Below are 13,484 nucleotides of genomic sequence, written 5' to 3' on the forward strand. Positions count from 1 at the left end.
ATGGAGACTGTGAGCCCACCGTTGGGTAGGAACTGTCTCTATATGTTGCCAATTTGTACTTCCCAAGCGCTTAGTACAGTGCTCTGCACATAGTAAGCGCTCAATAAATACGATTGATGATGATGATGATGATGATGAGAAGCACAGTTGCGTGGATGGCATCCCCACATCTAGACTGTGAGCCCGTTGTTGGGTAGGGACCGTCTCTATATGTTGCCGACTTGGACTTCCCAAGCGCTTAGTCCAGTGCTCTGCACACAGTAAGCGCTCAATAAATACGATTGAGTGAATGAATGAATGAAATGCCCTTCCTTCTTGACTGGAAGCCCCTTGTGGGCAGGGAACATGGCTGCCAATCAATCAATCAATCAATCCACAGTATTTATTGAGTGCTTACTGTGTGCAGAGCACTGAGCTTAGCTCTTGGGAAAGTCCAGTATAACAGGGCTGGTAGACATGCAGCCCAGAGAGAGCTGACAGTCCAGAGAGGGAAGTTTGCCAACTCTGCTATAGTGGACGCTCCTGAGCACTCAGTAATAATAATAATAATGATGGCATTTATTAAGCGCTTACTATGTGCAAAGCACTGTTCTAAGCACTTGGGAGGTTACAAGGTGATCAGGTTGTCCCACAGGGGGTTCACAGTCTTAATCCTCATTTTACAGATGAGGGACCTGAGGTACAGAGAAGTTAAGTGACGTGCCCAAAGTCACACAGCTGACAATTGGCAGAGCCGGGATTTGAACCCATGACCTCTGACTCCCTTCCTCCCTTAAAGGCCCTACTGAGAGCTCACTTCCTCCAGGAGGCCTTCCCAGACTGAGCCCCTTCCTTCCTCTCCCCCTCGTCCCCCTCTCCATCCCCCCATCTTACCTCCTTCCCTTCCCCACAGCACCTGTATATATGGATATATGTTTGTACAGATTTATTACTCTATTTATTTATTTATTTATTTTATTTGTACATATCTATTCTATTTATTTTATTTTGTTAGTATGTTTGGTTTGTTCTCTGTCCCCCTTTTAGACTGTGAGCCCACTGTTGGGTAGGGACTGTCTCTATATGTTGCCAATTTGTACTTCCCAAGCACTTAGTACAGTGCTCTGCACATAGTAAGCGCTCAATAAATACGATTGATGCTGATGATGATCACTCTATTTATTTATTTATTTATTTATTTTACTTGTACATATCTATTCTATTTATTTTATTTTGTTAGTATGTTTGGTTTTGTTCTCCGTCTCCCCCTTTTAGACTGTGAGCCCACTGTTGGGTAGGGACTGTCTCTATATGTTGCCAACTTGGACTTCCCAAGCGCTTAGTACAGTGCTCTGCACACAGTAAGCGCTCAATAAATACGATTGATGATGATGATGATGACTCCAAAGCCTGTGCTCTTTCCACTGAGCCACTCTGCTTCCCTACAGTGCTCAGCACACTGTGAGCACTCGGTAAATCCCACTTATTGACCGATCTCCGCGACGGCCAGGCTGTGGAAAATAAAAAGGCGCCCGGAAGCCCCAAGGTGCTGCGAAATACATTTTCCTGATGTTGCTCTCTGGATTTCAGCCTGCGCCCTGAACGGTTAAGTCCTCGACAGTTGTCATCCAAGGCCTTCCACTTTAGAAGGAAAAATGCCTTAGGCACCAAAAAGAAAATCCTTCTCCTCCTCCATGATAGAATGCCACAGAGTTGAGACCCTTCATCATCATCATCATCAATTGTATTTATTGAGCGCTTACTATGTGCAGAGCACTGTACTAATCGCTTGGGAAGTACAAATTGGCAACGTATAGAGACAGTCCCTACCCAACAGTGGGCTCACAGTCTAAAAGGGGGAGACAGAGAACCAAACCAAACATACTAACAAAATAAAATAAATAGAATAGATATGTACAAGGAAAATAAATAGAGTAATAAATATGTACAAACATATATACAGGTGCTGTGGGGAAGGGAAGGAGGTAAGATGGGGGGGATGGAGAGGGGGACCTCCTTCCCTTCCCCACAGCACCTGTATATATGTATATATGGTTGTACATATTTATTACTCTATTTATTTATTTATTTATTTATTTTACTTGTACATTTCTATCCTACTTATTTTATTTTGTTGGTATGTTTGGTTCTGTTCTCTGTCTCCCCCTTTTAGACTGTGAGCCCACTGTTGGGTAGGGACTGTCTCTATGTGATGCCAATTTGTACTTCCCAAGCGCTTAGTACAGTGCTCTGCACATAGTAAGCGCTCAATAAATACGATTGATTGATTGATTGATTGACGAGGGGGAGAGGAAGGAAGGGGCTCAGTCTGGGAAAGCCTCCTTGCCTCCCTTCCCGGGTCATACCCTCATTGGGAGATTTGCAACCCTCAGCAAGTGAATAAACACCAACAAAGGGAACTTCTTCCTGTGGGGAAAGAAACGACCCATTAAATCACGATGCACCGTCCAAAACGGAAGAACCGGCCTAAGACAGACGAGCACTGGCTGTTGAATTTTCCTTCCGTTAGCCTGGCCTTGTCATTTTGATTTTCCTCTTGGATTTTCTCCACTGAATAGGCCCCTTCCTCATTCAGTCAAGAGCCAAGGCCGCCTTTACGATTTGTCAGAGAAAACCTTTCCGAAAGGGCCTTTGGAAAAGGGATGTGAAGAAGGAGCGGCAAGGAGTGAGCAAAGATTTAAAAAAAAAGGTGGTGGTGTTTGTTAGGCGCTTACTATGTGCCAGGCGCTGTACTAAGCACTGGGGTGGATACAAGCAAATAATAATAATTGGCATTGTTAAGCGCTTACTATGTGCAAAGCACTGTTCTAAGCGCTGGGGAGGATACAGGGTGATCAGGTTGTCCCACGTGGGACTCACAGTCTTAATCCCCATTTTACAGATGAGGTAACTGAGGCCCAGAGAAGTTAAGTGACTTGCCCAAGATCACACAGCAGACATGTGGCGGAGTCGGGATTCGAACCCATGACCTCTGACTCCAAAGCCCGGGTTCTTTCCACTGAGCCACGCTGCTTCTCATCCAAATCAAGTTGGACAACAGTCCCTGTCCCATGTGGGGCTCACAGGCTCAATCCCCATTTTATAGATGAGGTAACTGAGGCACAGAAAAGTGAAGTGACTTTCCCTGTCCCATGTGGGGCTCACAGGCTCAATCCCCATTTTACAGATGAGGTAACAGAGGCACAGAGAAGTGAAGTGACTTGCCCAGGGTCACTTAGAAGACAAGCGGTGGAGCGGGATTAGAACCCATGGCCTTCTGATTCCCAGGCCTGTGCTCTATCATCTTCCCTAGCAAGTCTCTTAGTAGCGGACCAATCTGTACAATCACAAATGGCTTTGTGCTGGCTCAATCGATCAATCAATCGTATTTATTGAGCGCTTACTGTGTGCAGAGCACTGTACTAAGCGCTTGGGAAGTACAAATTGGCAACATATAGAGACGGTCCCTACCCAACAGTGGGCTCACAGTCTAGAAGAGGGAGACACAGAACAAAACAAAACATATTAACAAAATAAAATAAATAGAATAGATATGTACAAGTAAAATAAATAAATATTTATTTATTTATGGCTCATCTTTGGGATCCCTGTGGATTTTTTCCAGAATGCACCCTGTTCCTCTGCCTGCTAAGAACTGACCCTGCTGAGAAGGCCCTGCTGAGAGCTCACCTCCTCCAAGAGGCCTTCCCAGACTGAGCCCCTTCCTTCCTCTCCCCCTCGTCCCCCTCTCCATCCCCCCCATCTTACCTCCTTCCCTTCCCCACAGCACCTGTATATATGTATATATGTTTGTACATATTTATTACTCTATTTATTTATTTTACTTGTACATATCTATTCTATTTATTTTATTTTGTTAGTATGTTTGGTTTTGTTCTCTGTCTGCCCCTTTTAGACTGTGAGCCCACTGGTGGGTAGGGACTGTCTCTATATGTTGCCAATTTGTACTTCCCAAGCACTTAGTACAGTGCTCTGCACATAGTAAGCGCTCAATAAATACGATTGATTGATTGACCGCTCAGTAAAACAGTGCTCTGGATACAGAGCCTGTTTCCCCCTTCTAGACTGTGAGCCCACTGTTGGGTAGGGACTGTCTCTATCTGTTGCCAACTTGAACTTCCAAAGCGCTTAGTACAGTGCTCTGCACACAGTAAGTGCTCAATAAATACGATTGATTGATTGATTGCTAAGTATAAGTCATGTCCAGTGCTCTGCAAACAGAGACCGCTCGGTGTTTATTACCAACTGACGGGCCTCCATGGGAAAGGAAGTGATAGAGAAGCCAATTTTCTTAACTGTCTCCATTTCAGAAAGAGGTGATTTTAGCAGCCTTGAAAGTAGGCCGCATGCTAATACCGTTTCTAATCCCTCTGCTGAAATATGGCTGTGTTTTATTCCAGTGGCTATTCTTTGAAGAAAAACGCATTCCGTGGTGAAGTCTTGCACATTCCCCCCCGAGAAGGTATTGCTTCCGCTCGGGAATGTTTGATTTCCTTCCAATAGAGTCAGCTCAGAGTAGGGCTTTGGTTTCCCAGCCAAATGCACTATGAACTGCCCAAGGGACTAGTTCTCCTCACCATGTATAGTGGGTAGAGCACAATCGATCAATCAATCATATTTATTGAGCGCTTACTGTGTGCAGAGCACTGTACTAAGCGCTTGGGAAGTACAAGTCAACAACATATAGAGACAGTCCCTACCCAACAGTGGGCTCACAGTCTAAAAGACTGGGAATCTTTTCCCAGCCTTTTCCCAGCACAGCCCGGGAATCCCGGCTCCGCCACTTGTCTGCTGTGTGACCCTGGGCAAGTCATCATCATCATCATCATCAATCGTATTTATTGAGCGCTTACTATGTGCAGAGCACTGTACTAAGCGCTTGGGAAGTACAAATTGGCAACATATAGAGACAGTCCCTACCCAACAGTGGGCTCACAGTCTCAAAGGGGGAGACAGAGAACAAAACCAAACATACTAACAAAATAAAATAAATAGAATAGATATGTACAAGTAAAATAAATAAATAAATAGGGTAATAAATATGTACAAACATATATACATATATACAGGTGCTGTGGGGAAGGGAAGGAGGTAAGATGGGGGGGATGGAGAGGGGGGCGAGGGGGAGAGGAAGGAAGAGGCTCAGTCTGGGAAGGCCTCCTGGAGGCCTTCATGTCCTCCGTGCCTCAGTTCCCTCATCTGCAAAATGGGGATTAAGACTGTGAGCCCCATATGGGACAGGGATTGTGTCTCCAACCGGATTAGTTTATATCTATCCCAGTGCTTAGAACAGTAAGCACTTAAGTCCCATAATTATTATTATTATTTTCGGCCACTACTAGATATATATAAATATACATATATATATTCCTTTTGCCTCCTCTCTCTCTTCCACCATCGCTCCCTCTCTCCCTCTCTTTCCTCCTTTCTCTCCCCCTCTCCCCCTCTCATTTCCCCGATATCTCCCACAAGCTGCCTGAGGCCTTCTTTCACTTGCTCCCCAGAAGTAATGGTAAATGCCGCCTACCAGAGTGAACTACCGCACTGGGCCGTGTAGTGTGCTATGCATTGTGCTGTGCATTGTGCGGCGCATCAGGACCTAGCACTTGCATCCGCACGACGTCCTCGTTGGGGCCGGGGCGGGTATTTGGGGTGTGTCGGCTACGCGTGACATTCCCAAGGGACGCCCCGATCCCTCGGACTCGATCTTGAAATCTTTCATTTCCCGTCCGACTGCGTTTGCACATCCGAGGCGAAACCCCCCCAGTGTGAGGAGCATTCAGGAGCAGACAAATATCTTGATAAGATCTACTGAACTATCTCCACGTTTAATAGGATGTACAATCCTAGGCTTATTACTGTTTACTCGCCTTTATAATTAAACTGATAAGAGTTTATCCGAAATAGTAAGCACGTAATCTGAAACAGCTATCCCCCAACCAACTAGATGCATTTTTTTCTTTTAATAGAGATTGGAGAGTAGAAATGTATCCTATCATTTTCTTTTACAATAAGTGAAGCGTTACCTTATATATCTTAACGGGTATTTCTGGAAATTCAGAAGTCAGATGTCCTTGAAGAATAAAATAAACACGTTAGATATTCATTCATTCAATCGTATTTATTGAGCACTTACTGTGCGCAGAGCACTGTACTAAGCGCTTGGGAAGTACAAGTTGGCAACATATAGAGACGGTCCCTACCCAACAGCGGGCTCACAGTCTAGAAGGGGGAGACAGACAACAAAACAAAACATATTAACAAAATAAAATAAATACAGTAAATATGTACAAGTAAAATAAATAGAGTAATAAATACATACAAACATATATACATATATACAGGTGCTGTGAGGAGGGGAAGGAGGTAAGGTGGGGGAGATGGGGAGTGGGAGGAGATATCAACTTATTTCAAAGCCTTGGGAGCTGACTCTGTTTTGGAAATCAATCAATGATATTTACTGAGCGCTTATTGTGTTCAGAGCACTAAACTAAGAGCTTGGGAGAACACAATGCAATAGAGTAAGTAATGATGATGATGATGATGGCGTTTGCTAAGCGCTTACTATGCACCAAGCACTGTTCTAAGCACTGGGGGAGATACAAGGTTATCAGGTTGTCCCACGTGGGGCTCACAGTCTTGATCCCCATTTTACAGATGAGGGAACTAAGGCACAGAGGAAGTGAAGTGACTTGCCCAGAGTCACACAGCTGACAAGTGGCGGAGCCGGGATTCGAACCCACGACCTCCGACTCCCACCCCCGGGCTCTTTCCATTAAGCCAGGCTGCTTCTCTAAGTAGGTAGAGAGGAGCTTACAGTCTGGTGGGAGAATGGGAGAAATAGAAAACTACAGACAGAGAACAGATTAAAAAAGAGGCGGGGAGAGTTTCTGAATGTTTTACTGACCTATTGTCACCATCGAGGGACCATTCATTCATTTATTCATTCATTCAATTGTATTTATTGAGTGCTTACTGTTTGCAGAGCACCATACTAAGGGCTTGGGAGAGTACACTATAACCATAAACCGACACACTCCCTGCCCACGGTGAGCTTACAGTCTAGAAGGGGAGAGAGACATGAATACAAATAAAATACATAAAAATAAATAATAATAATAATAATGATGGCATTTATTAAGTGCTTACTATGTGCAAAGCACTGTTCTAAGCGCTGGGGGTTACAAGATGATCAGGTTGTCCCACGGGGGGCTCACAGTCAACCCCCATTTTACAGATGAGGGAACTGAGGCCCAGAGAAGTTAAGTGACTTGCCCAAGGTCACACAGCTGACAATTGGCAGAGCCAACATGACAGATATGGACATAAGTTCGGTGGGGCTGGGAGTGGGGATGAATAAGGAGAGCAAATCAGGGTGATGCAGAAGCGAGTGGGAGAAGAGGCAAGTGGGGCTTATTCAGGGAAGGCCTCTTGGAGGAGATGGGCCTTCAATAAGGCTTTGAAGTGGGGGAGACAGTAACAGTCTGACCGCCAATCTAGACTGTAAATTCATCTCTATTTACTGCACACAGTAAGCGCTCAATAAATACGATTGATGATGATGATGATGATCGCTAGACTTCTACCTCATTATGGTCAGGGAACACGCCTGCTAATTCTGTTGCATTCAGTAAGTACAAATGATTGACTGTGTAGATACAGGAGAAGTGCGGGAAGGAGGGTGGAGAGCGTTTTAGAAAGATCAGGAGGTTGAGGGTCAGTTTCCGGCGGTGTTGAATTTGCCCATTTCTAGCTCAGCGGGTTGTTTGGTAGGTCATGGAAGATGCCTCTGAAGAAGGGGGTCAGGAAGAGACATTTGAATGAGCGGGATTTGGATGGACATTATAAATGTCCATAAATAAAATTATTTATTTATTTTACTTGTACATATCTATTCTATTTAATTTTGTTAATATGTTTGGTTTTGTTCTCTGTCTCCCCCTTCTAGCCTGTGAGCCCACTGTTGGGTAGGGACCATCTTGGCTCAGTGGAAAAAGCACGGACTTTGGAGTCAGAGGTCATGGGTTCAAATCCCCGCTCCGCCAATTGTCAGCTGTGTGACTTTGGGCAAGTCACTTAACTTCTCTGTGCCTCAGTTACCTCTTCTGTAAAATGGGGACTAGGACTGTGAGTCCCCGTGGGATAACCTGATCACGTTGTAACCTCCCCAGCGCTTAGAACAGTGCTTTGCACACAGTAAGTGCTTAATAAACGCCATCATTATTATTATTATTATTATGTTGCCAACTTGTACTTCCCAAGCACCTAGTACAGTGCTCTGCACACAGTAAGCGCTCAATAAATACGACTGATTGATTGATTGATTGATTGTTTGACAGAGGGCGGTTTGCTCAGGAATGGAGGACAGAGTGCCAGCCCACACGAAAAGGCGGAACTCCGACATCTTTTAGACTGTGAGCCCACTGTTGGGTAGGGACTGTCTCTATATGTTGCCAATTTGTACTTCCCAAGCGCTTAGTACAGTGCTCTGTACATAGTAAGAGCTCAATAAATACGATTGATGATGATGATCTGGGTTCAAAAATCAGCTTCCCGACTCCGGGTACCAGCCCCGGATGTAAATTCGCCGAGCCCGTTGTTGGATGTGTGCGATGACAGTCGATGGGGACACTACCAGTTGCGTTTTTAGGATTACTTCGCCGTCATTTATTGAGATTAAAGCGTGGAGTGCGCTGGAGTGTGCATTTAATCTTTCCATTTCCCGGGAGATGAAAAGTAACATTTCCGAATTACGGCCCCCTCCGCCGCGATTTTGGTAAACCCACCCCCGTTAATGTAGACTTTCTGTGTAATTTTGATCTCTTCACAGGCAGTTATTCGGTGCCTATTTCTGAGATTATCACCGTAGAAGAAACAGAGATTGACGAGAAGAAACACAATAGTGGAAAATGGCAAAAAATGGCAAAGCCTCATGCTTTCACAGGTAATGCTTCTCCAACCTTCTTCCCTTGAAACGTTTTAGTAGCTACATACTGCCTTGTAAAACCCATCATCATCAATCATATTTATTGAGCGCTTACTATGTGCAGAGCACTGTACTAAGCACTTGGGAAGTACAAATTGGCAACATATAGAGACAGTCCCTACCCAACAGTGGGCTCACAGTCTAAAAGGGGGAGACAGAGAACAAAACCAAACATACTAACAAAATAAAATAAATAGAATAGCTATGTACAAGTAAAATAAATAAATAAATAAATAAATAGACTAATAAATATGTACAAACATATATACAGGTGCTGTGGGGAAGGGAAGGAGGTAAGATGGGGGGATGGAGAGGGGGACGAGGGGGAGAGGAAGGAAGGGGCTCAGTCTGGGAAGGCCTCCTGGAGGAGGTGAGCTCTCAGCAGGGCCTTGCTATTAAACCCAGCCAGGTGCTATTAAAAGGGAACTCAGAGGGAGGAACAGGCGACCTTTTTTCGAAGAATTCAGCACGCTCGGATCCACCTTTTGGGAAAAATTCCCTGTTTGAGAATTGGGGATTCTCTCGTCAGGAAGCCGTCCGGCTCTGAATCAACTCCGCCGTTTACCTGACGGGAGAGATCTCTCTCCGGGCGGTCAACTCGACGTCCAGCTGAAGGCGGACGCCTGAAAAACCCCATCTCTCGGCCTAAACCCTGTGGCCTAGTGGAGAGGGCTTGGGTCCGGAAATCAAAGGATTTGGGTTCTAATCCCGGCTCTGCCACACGTCTGTGACCTTGGGCAAGTCACTCTTCTGTGCCTCAGTTACCTCATTTGTAAAATGGGGACTGATCTTTCCTCTCCAGCCTCCTTCCCCCAAGAGCTCCTTCTCCCCCTCGTCCCCCTCTCCATCCCCCCCATCTTACCTCCTTCCCTTCCCCACAGCACCTGTATATATGTATAGATGTTGGTACATATTTATTACTTTATTTATTTATTTATTTTACTTGTACATATCTATTCTATTTATTTTATTTTGTTAGTATGTTTGGTTTTGTTCTCTGTCTCCCCCTTTTAGACTGTGAGCCCACTGTTGGGTAGGGACTGTCTCTATATGTTGCCAACTTGGACTTCCCAAGTGCTTAGTACAGTGCTCTGCACATAGTAAGCGCTCAATAAATACGATTGATTGATTGATTGATTGAAACTGTGAGCCCCAAATGGGACAGGGACTGTGTCTGACCTGATTACCTTGTATCGACCCCAGCGCTTAGAACAGTGCTTAGCACACAGTACGCGTTTAACAACGTGGCTCAGCGGAAAGAGCAGGGGCTTTGGAGTCAGAGGTCGTGGGTTTGAATCGTGCTGTGTGACCTTGGGCAAGTCACTTAAATTCTCTGAGCCTCAGTTCCCTCATCTGTAAAATGGGGGTTAAGACTGTGAGCCCCACGGGGGACAACTTGATCACATTGTATCCCCCCAGTGCTTAGAACAGTGCTTTGCACATAGTAAGAGCTTAACAAATGCCATCGTTATTATTAATTATAATAAATAAATAAGTATTATAATTATAATAAACTATATTATAATTATAATAAATTATTAATTGATTAATATTATTAATTATTATGCGTGAAGCATTCAGTGAGCCCAAGGACAGTGAGGACCTGACCTGAAGAAAGACACAGAGAGATGACCGGGCTTTCTCTTCACGTGCCATGGCGAGGATGTCATGGCATAGTGAGAAGCAGCCTGGCATAGTAAACAGAGCCCGGGGCTGGGAGTCCGAAGGTCATGGGTTCTAATCCCGGCTCCGCCTCTTGTCTGCTGCGTGACCTTGGGCAAGTCACTTCACTCCTCCGGGCCTCACTGACCTCACCTGTAAAATGGGGATTAAGACCGTGAGCCCCACGTGGGACAACCGGATTACCTTGCATCTCCCCCAGCGCTTAGAACAGTGCCTGGCACATAGTAAGTGCTTAACAAAGACCATAATTATCCAGCCCTTAGAACGGTGTCCAGGGCTTAGAACAGTGCTTGGCACATAGTAAGCGCTTAACAAATATCATCATCATCATGTTGTTAAGAGATTAAGGGGATGTCACGAGTTCCTCCTCCTCCCAAACACAAACACACGCGTGCGAGCCCGCTGAGGAGCAGAGGAAGCAACTTGGGTCCGCGGGGTCCCTCAGGGTGGGGTGGCCATTCTATAATAATAATAATAATAATAACTATTATTATTGGGCAAGTCACTTCACTCCTCCGGGCCTCACTGACCTCATCTGTAAAATGGGGATTAAGACAATACATAGTACATATTGTACATATTTATTACTCTATTTAGTTATTTATTTATTTATTTTACTTGTACATTTCTATCCTATTTATTTTATTTTGTTGGTATGTTTGGTTCTGTTCTCTGTCTCCCCCTTTTAGACTGTGAGCCCACTGTTGGGTAGGGACTGTCTCTATGTGTTGCCAATTTGTACTTCCTAAGCACTTAGTACAGTGCTCTGCACATAGTAAGCGCTCAATAAATACGATTGATTGATTGATTGATTGATTGACTGTGAGCCCCACGTGGGACAACCTGATTACCTTGCATCTCCCCCAGCGCAATAATAATAATTATTATTATTTCCTGGCTTCATGGCGAGAGCCTCCCTAGCACTGCTCACTCCGATCGGAAGTGGGCTAGAGGCGGCGTCCCACACCCTGACTCGGATAAAATCTTCCAGGGATTCGGAACATGTTGGAGCAGTGGCACTCAGTGACACGAGCAGGGAAAGAAGAGTTTGGGCATCGCAGGGTTTCTTTAGCGGAGAACCGCTCGGCTGATCGTGGGGAGTGAAAACCTGCCTGTCAGGATACGGATGTTGCCTTGGGGAGACTTCACGGAGGGTGATTATGGTGGCCAAGGGTTGAAAAGGCCAAACGTGGGAACCTGCCTTGGAGGCTGAAAAAATGAAACCCCTGCACAGCGTAGGTCCAACCACGGCCGTCTTTAACTGGAAAAACCCGCTCCCAGCCCCGGTTGGAGATTTCCACTTGGGAGTCCGGTGACCGAGTGGAACATAATAACTAAGTCCATGATGATCTCAGGTCAAGCTCCGGGGAATAAAGGTCAGCTGAGACAGGAGCGGAGCCACGGTCCCGGACTGGAGTTGAATAATAATGATGATAATAATGACGGTATTCGCTCGGTGCTTAATATGTGTCAAACACCGTTCTAAGCACTGGGGGAGATCCAAGCTAATCAGGTTGGACACAGTCCCTGTCCCACGTGGAGCTCACAGTCTTAATCCCCACTTTACAGATGAGGGAACTGAGGCCCAGAGAAGTGAAGTGATTTGCCCAAGGTCACACAACAGACAAGGGGCAGAGCCGGGATTAGAACTCAGGTCCTTCTGACTCTTAGGCCCATAGTCTATCCGCAAGGCCATCATCATCATCATCATCATGAATCGTATTTATTGAGCGCTTACTGTGTGCAGAGCACTCATCATCATCAATTGTATTTATTGAGCGCTTACTATGTGCAGAGCACTGTACTAAGCGCTTGGGAAGTACAAATTGGCAACATATAGAGACAGTCCCTACCCAACAGTGGGCTCACAGTCTGAAAGGGGAAGACAGAGAACAAAACCAAACATACTAACAAAATAGAATAGATATGTACAAGTAAAATAAATAAATAAATAGAGTAATAAATATGTACAAACATATATACATATATACAGAGCACTGTACTAAGCGCTTGGGAAGTACAAGTTGGCAGCATCTAGAGATAGTCCCTACCCAACAGTGGGCTCACAGTCTAAAAGGGGGAGACCTCCCAGACTGAGCCCCTTCCTTCCTCTCCCCCTCGTCCCCCTCTCCATCCCCCCATCTTACCTCCCTCCCTTCCCCACAGCACCTGTATATATGTATATATGTTTGTACATATTTCTTTACTCTATTTATTTATTTTATTATTTATTTATTGAATTTATTTGTACCTATCTATTCTATTTTATTTTGTTAGTATGTTTGGTTTTGTTCTCTGTCTCCCCCTTTTAGACTGTGAGCCCACTGTTGGGTAGGGACTGGCTCTAGATGTTGCCAATTTGTACTTCCCAAGCGCTTAGTACAGTGCTCTGCACATAGTAAGCGCTCAATAAATACGACTGATGATGATGACGATGATGATGAGACAGAGAACAAAACCAAACATACTAACAAAAGAAAATAAATAGAATAGATATGTACAAGTAAAATAAATAAATAAATAGATAAATAAATAGATAGATAAATAAATAATAAATAGCAACCATGCTGTCTGAAATTGGGTGAGTGAGGCCGCAAAGGGAGGAAAACCTCGGGGGGCAGTCAGCCCGTCATGTCCTTCTAGCTTCCTGGGGTGAAGGTCTCGGAAGGTCTTCCTCCCCCTGACCCTCCCCAGGTTCACAGCAAAGGCTACATGGGGAGCAAACTGGATTTTGGTTTTGGTTTAATAGTAATGATGGTAATAGAGAAAAAGCCCGGGCTTGGGATTCAGAGGTCATGGGTTCTAATCCCGGCTC

At 44.9% G+C, this 13,484-nt stretch overlaps 1 protein-coding gene across 1 annotated transcript in view; it reads left to right on the forward strand.

Moving 5' to 3' along the window:
- The window catches only part of CERK (ceramide kinase), an 88,491-nt gene that overhangs the window by 26,013 nt on the left and 48,994 nt on the right, over positions 1-13,484 (forward strand). The window contains exon 2 of the mRNA XM_038756092.1: positions 8,831-8,944. Within this exon, the coding sequence (XP_038612020.1) occupies positions 8,831-8,944 (114 nt within the window). The remainder of the gene's footprint in view (positions 1-8,830; positions 8,945-13,484) is intronic.

Source organism: Tachyglossus aculeatus, chromosome 14 (assembly GCF_015852505.1).
Source record: "Tachyglossus aculeatus isolate mTacAcu1 chromosome 14, mTacAcu1.pri, whole genome shotgun sequence".
Lineage (NCBI taxonomy): Eukaryota > Metazoa > Chordata > Mammalia > Monotremata > Tachyglossidae > Tachyglossus > Tachyglossus aculeatus.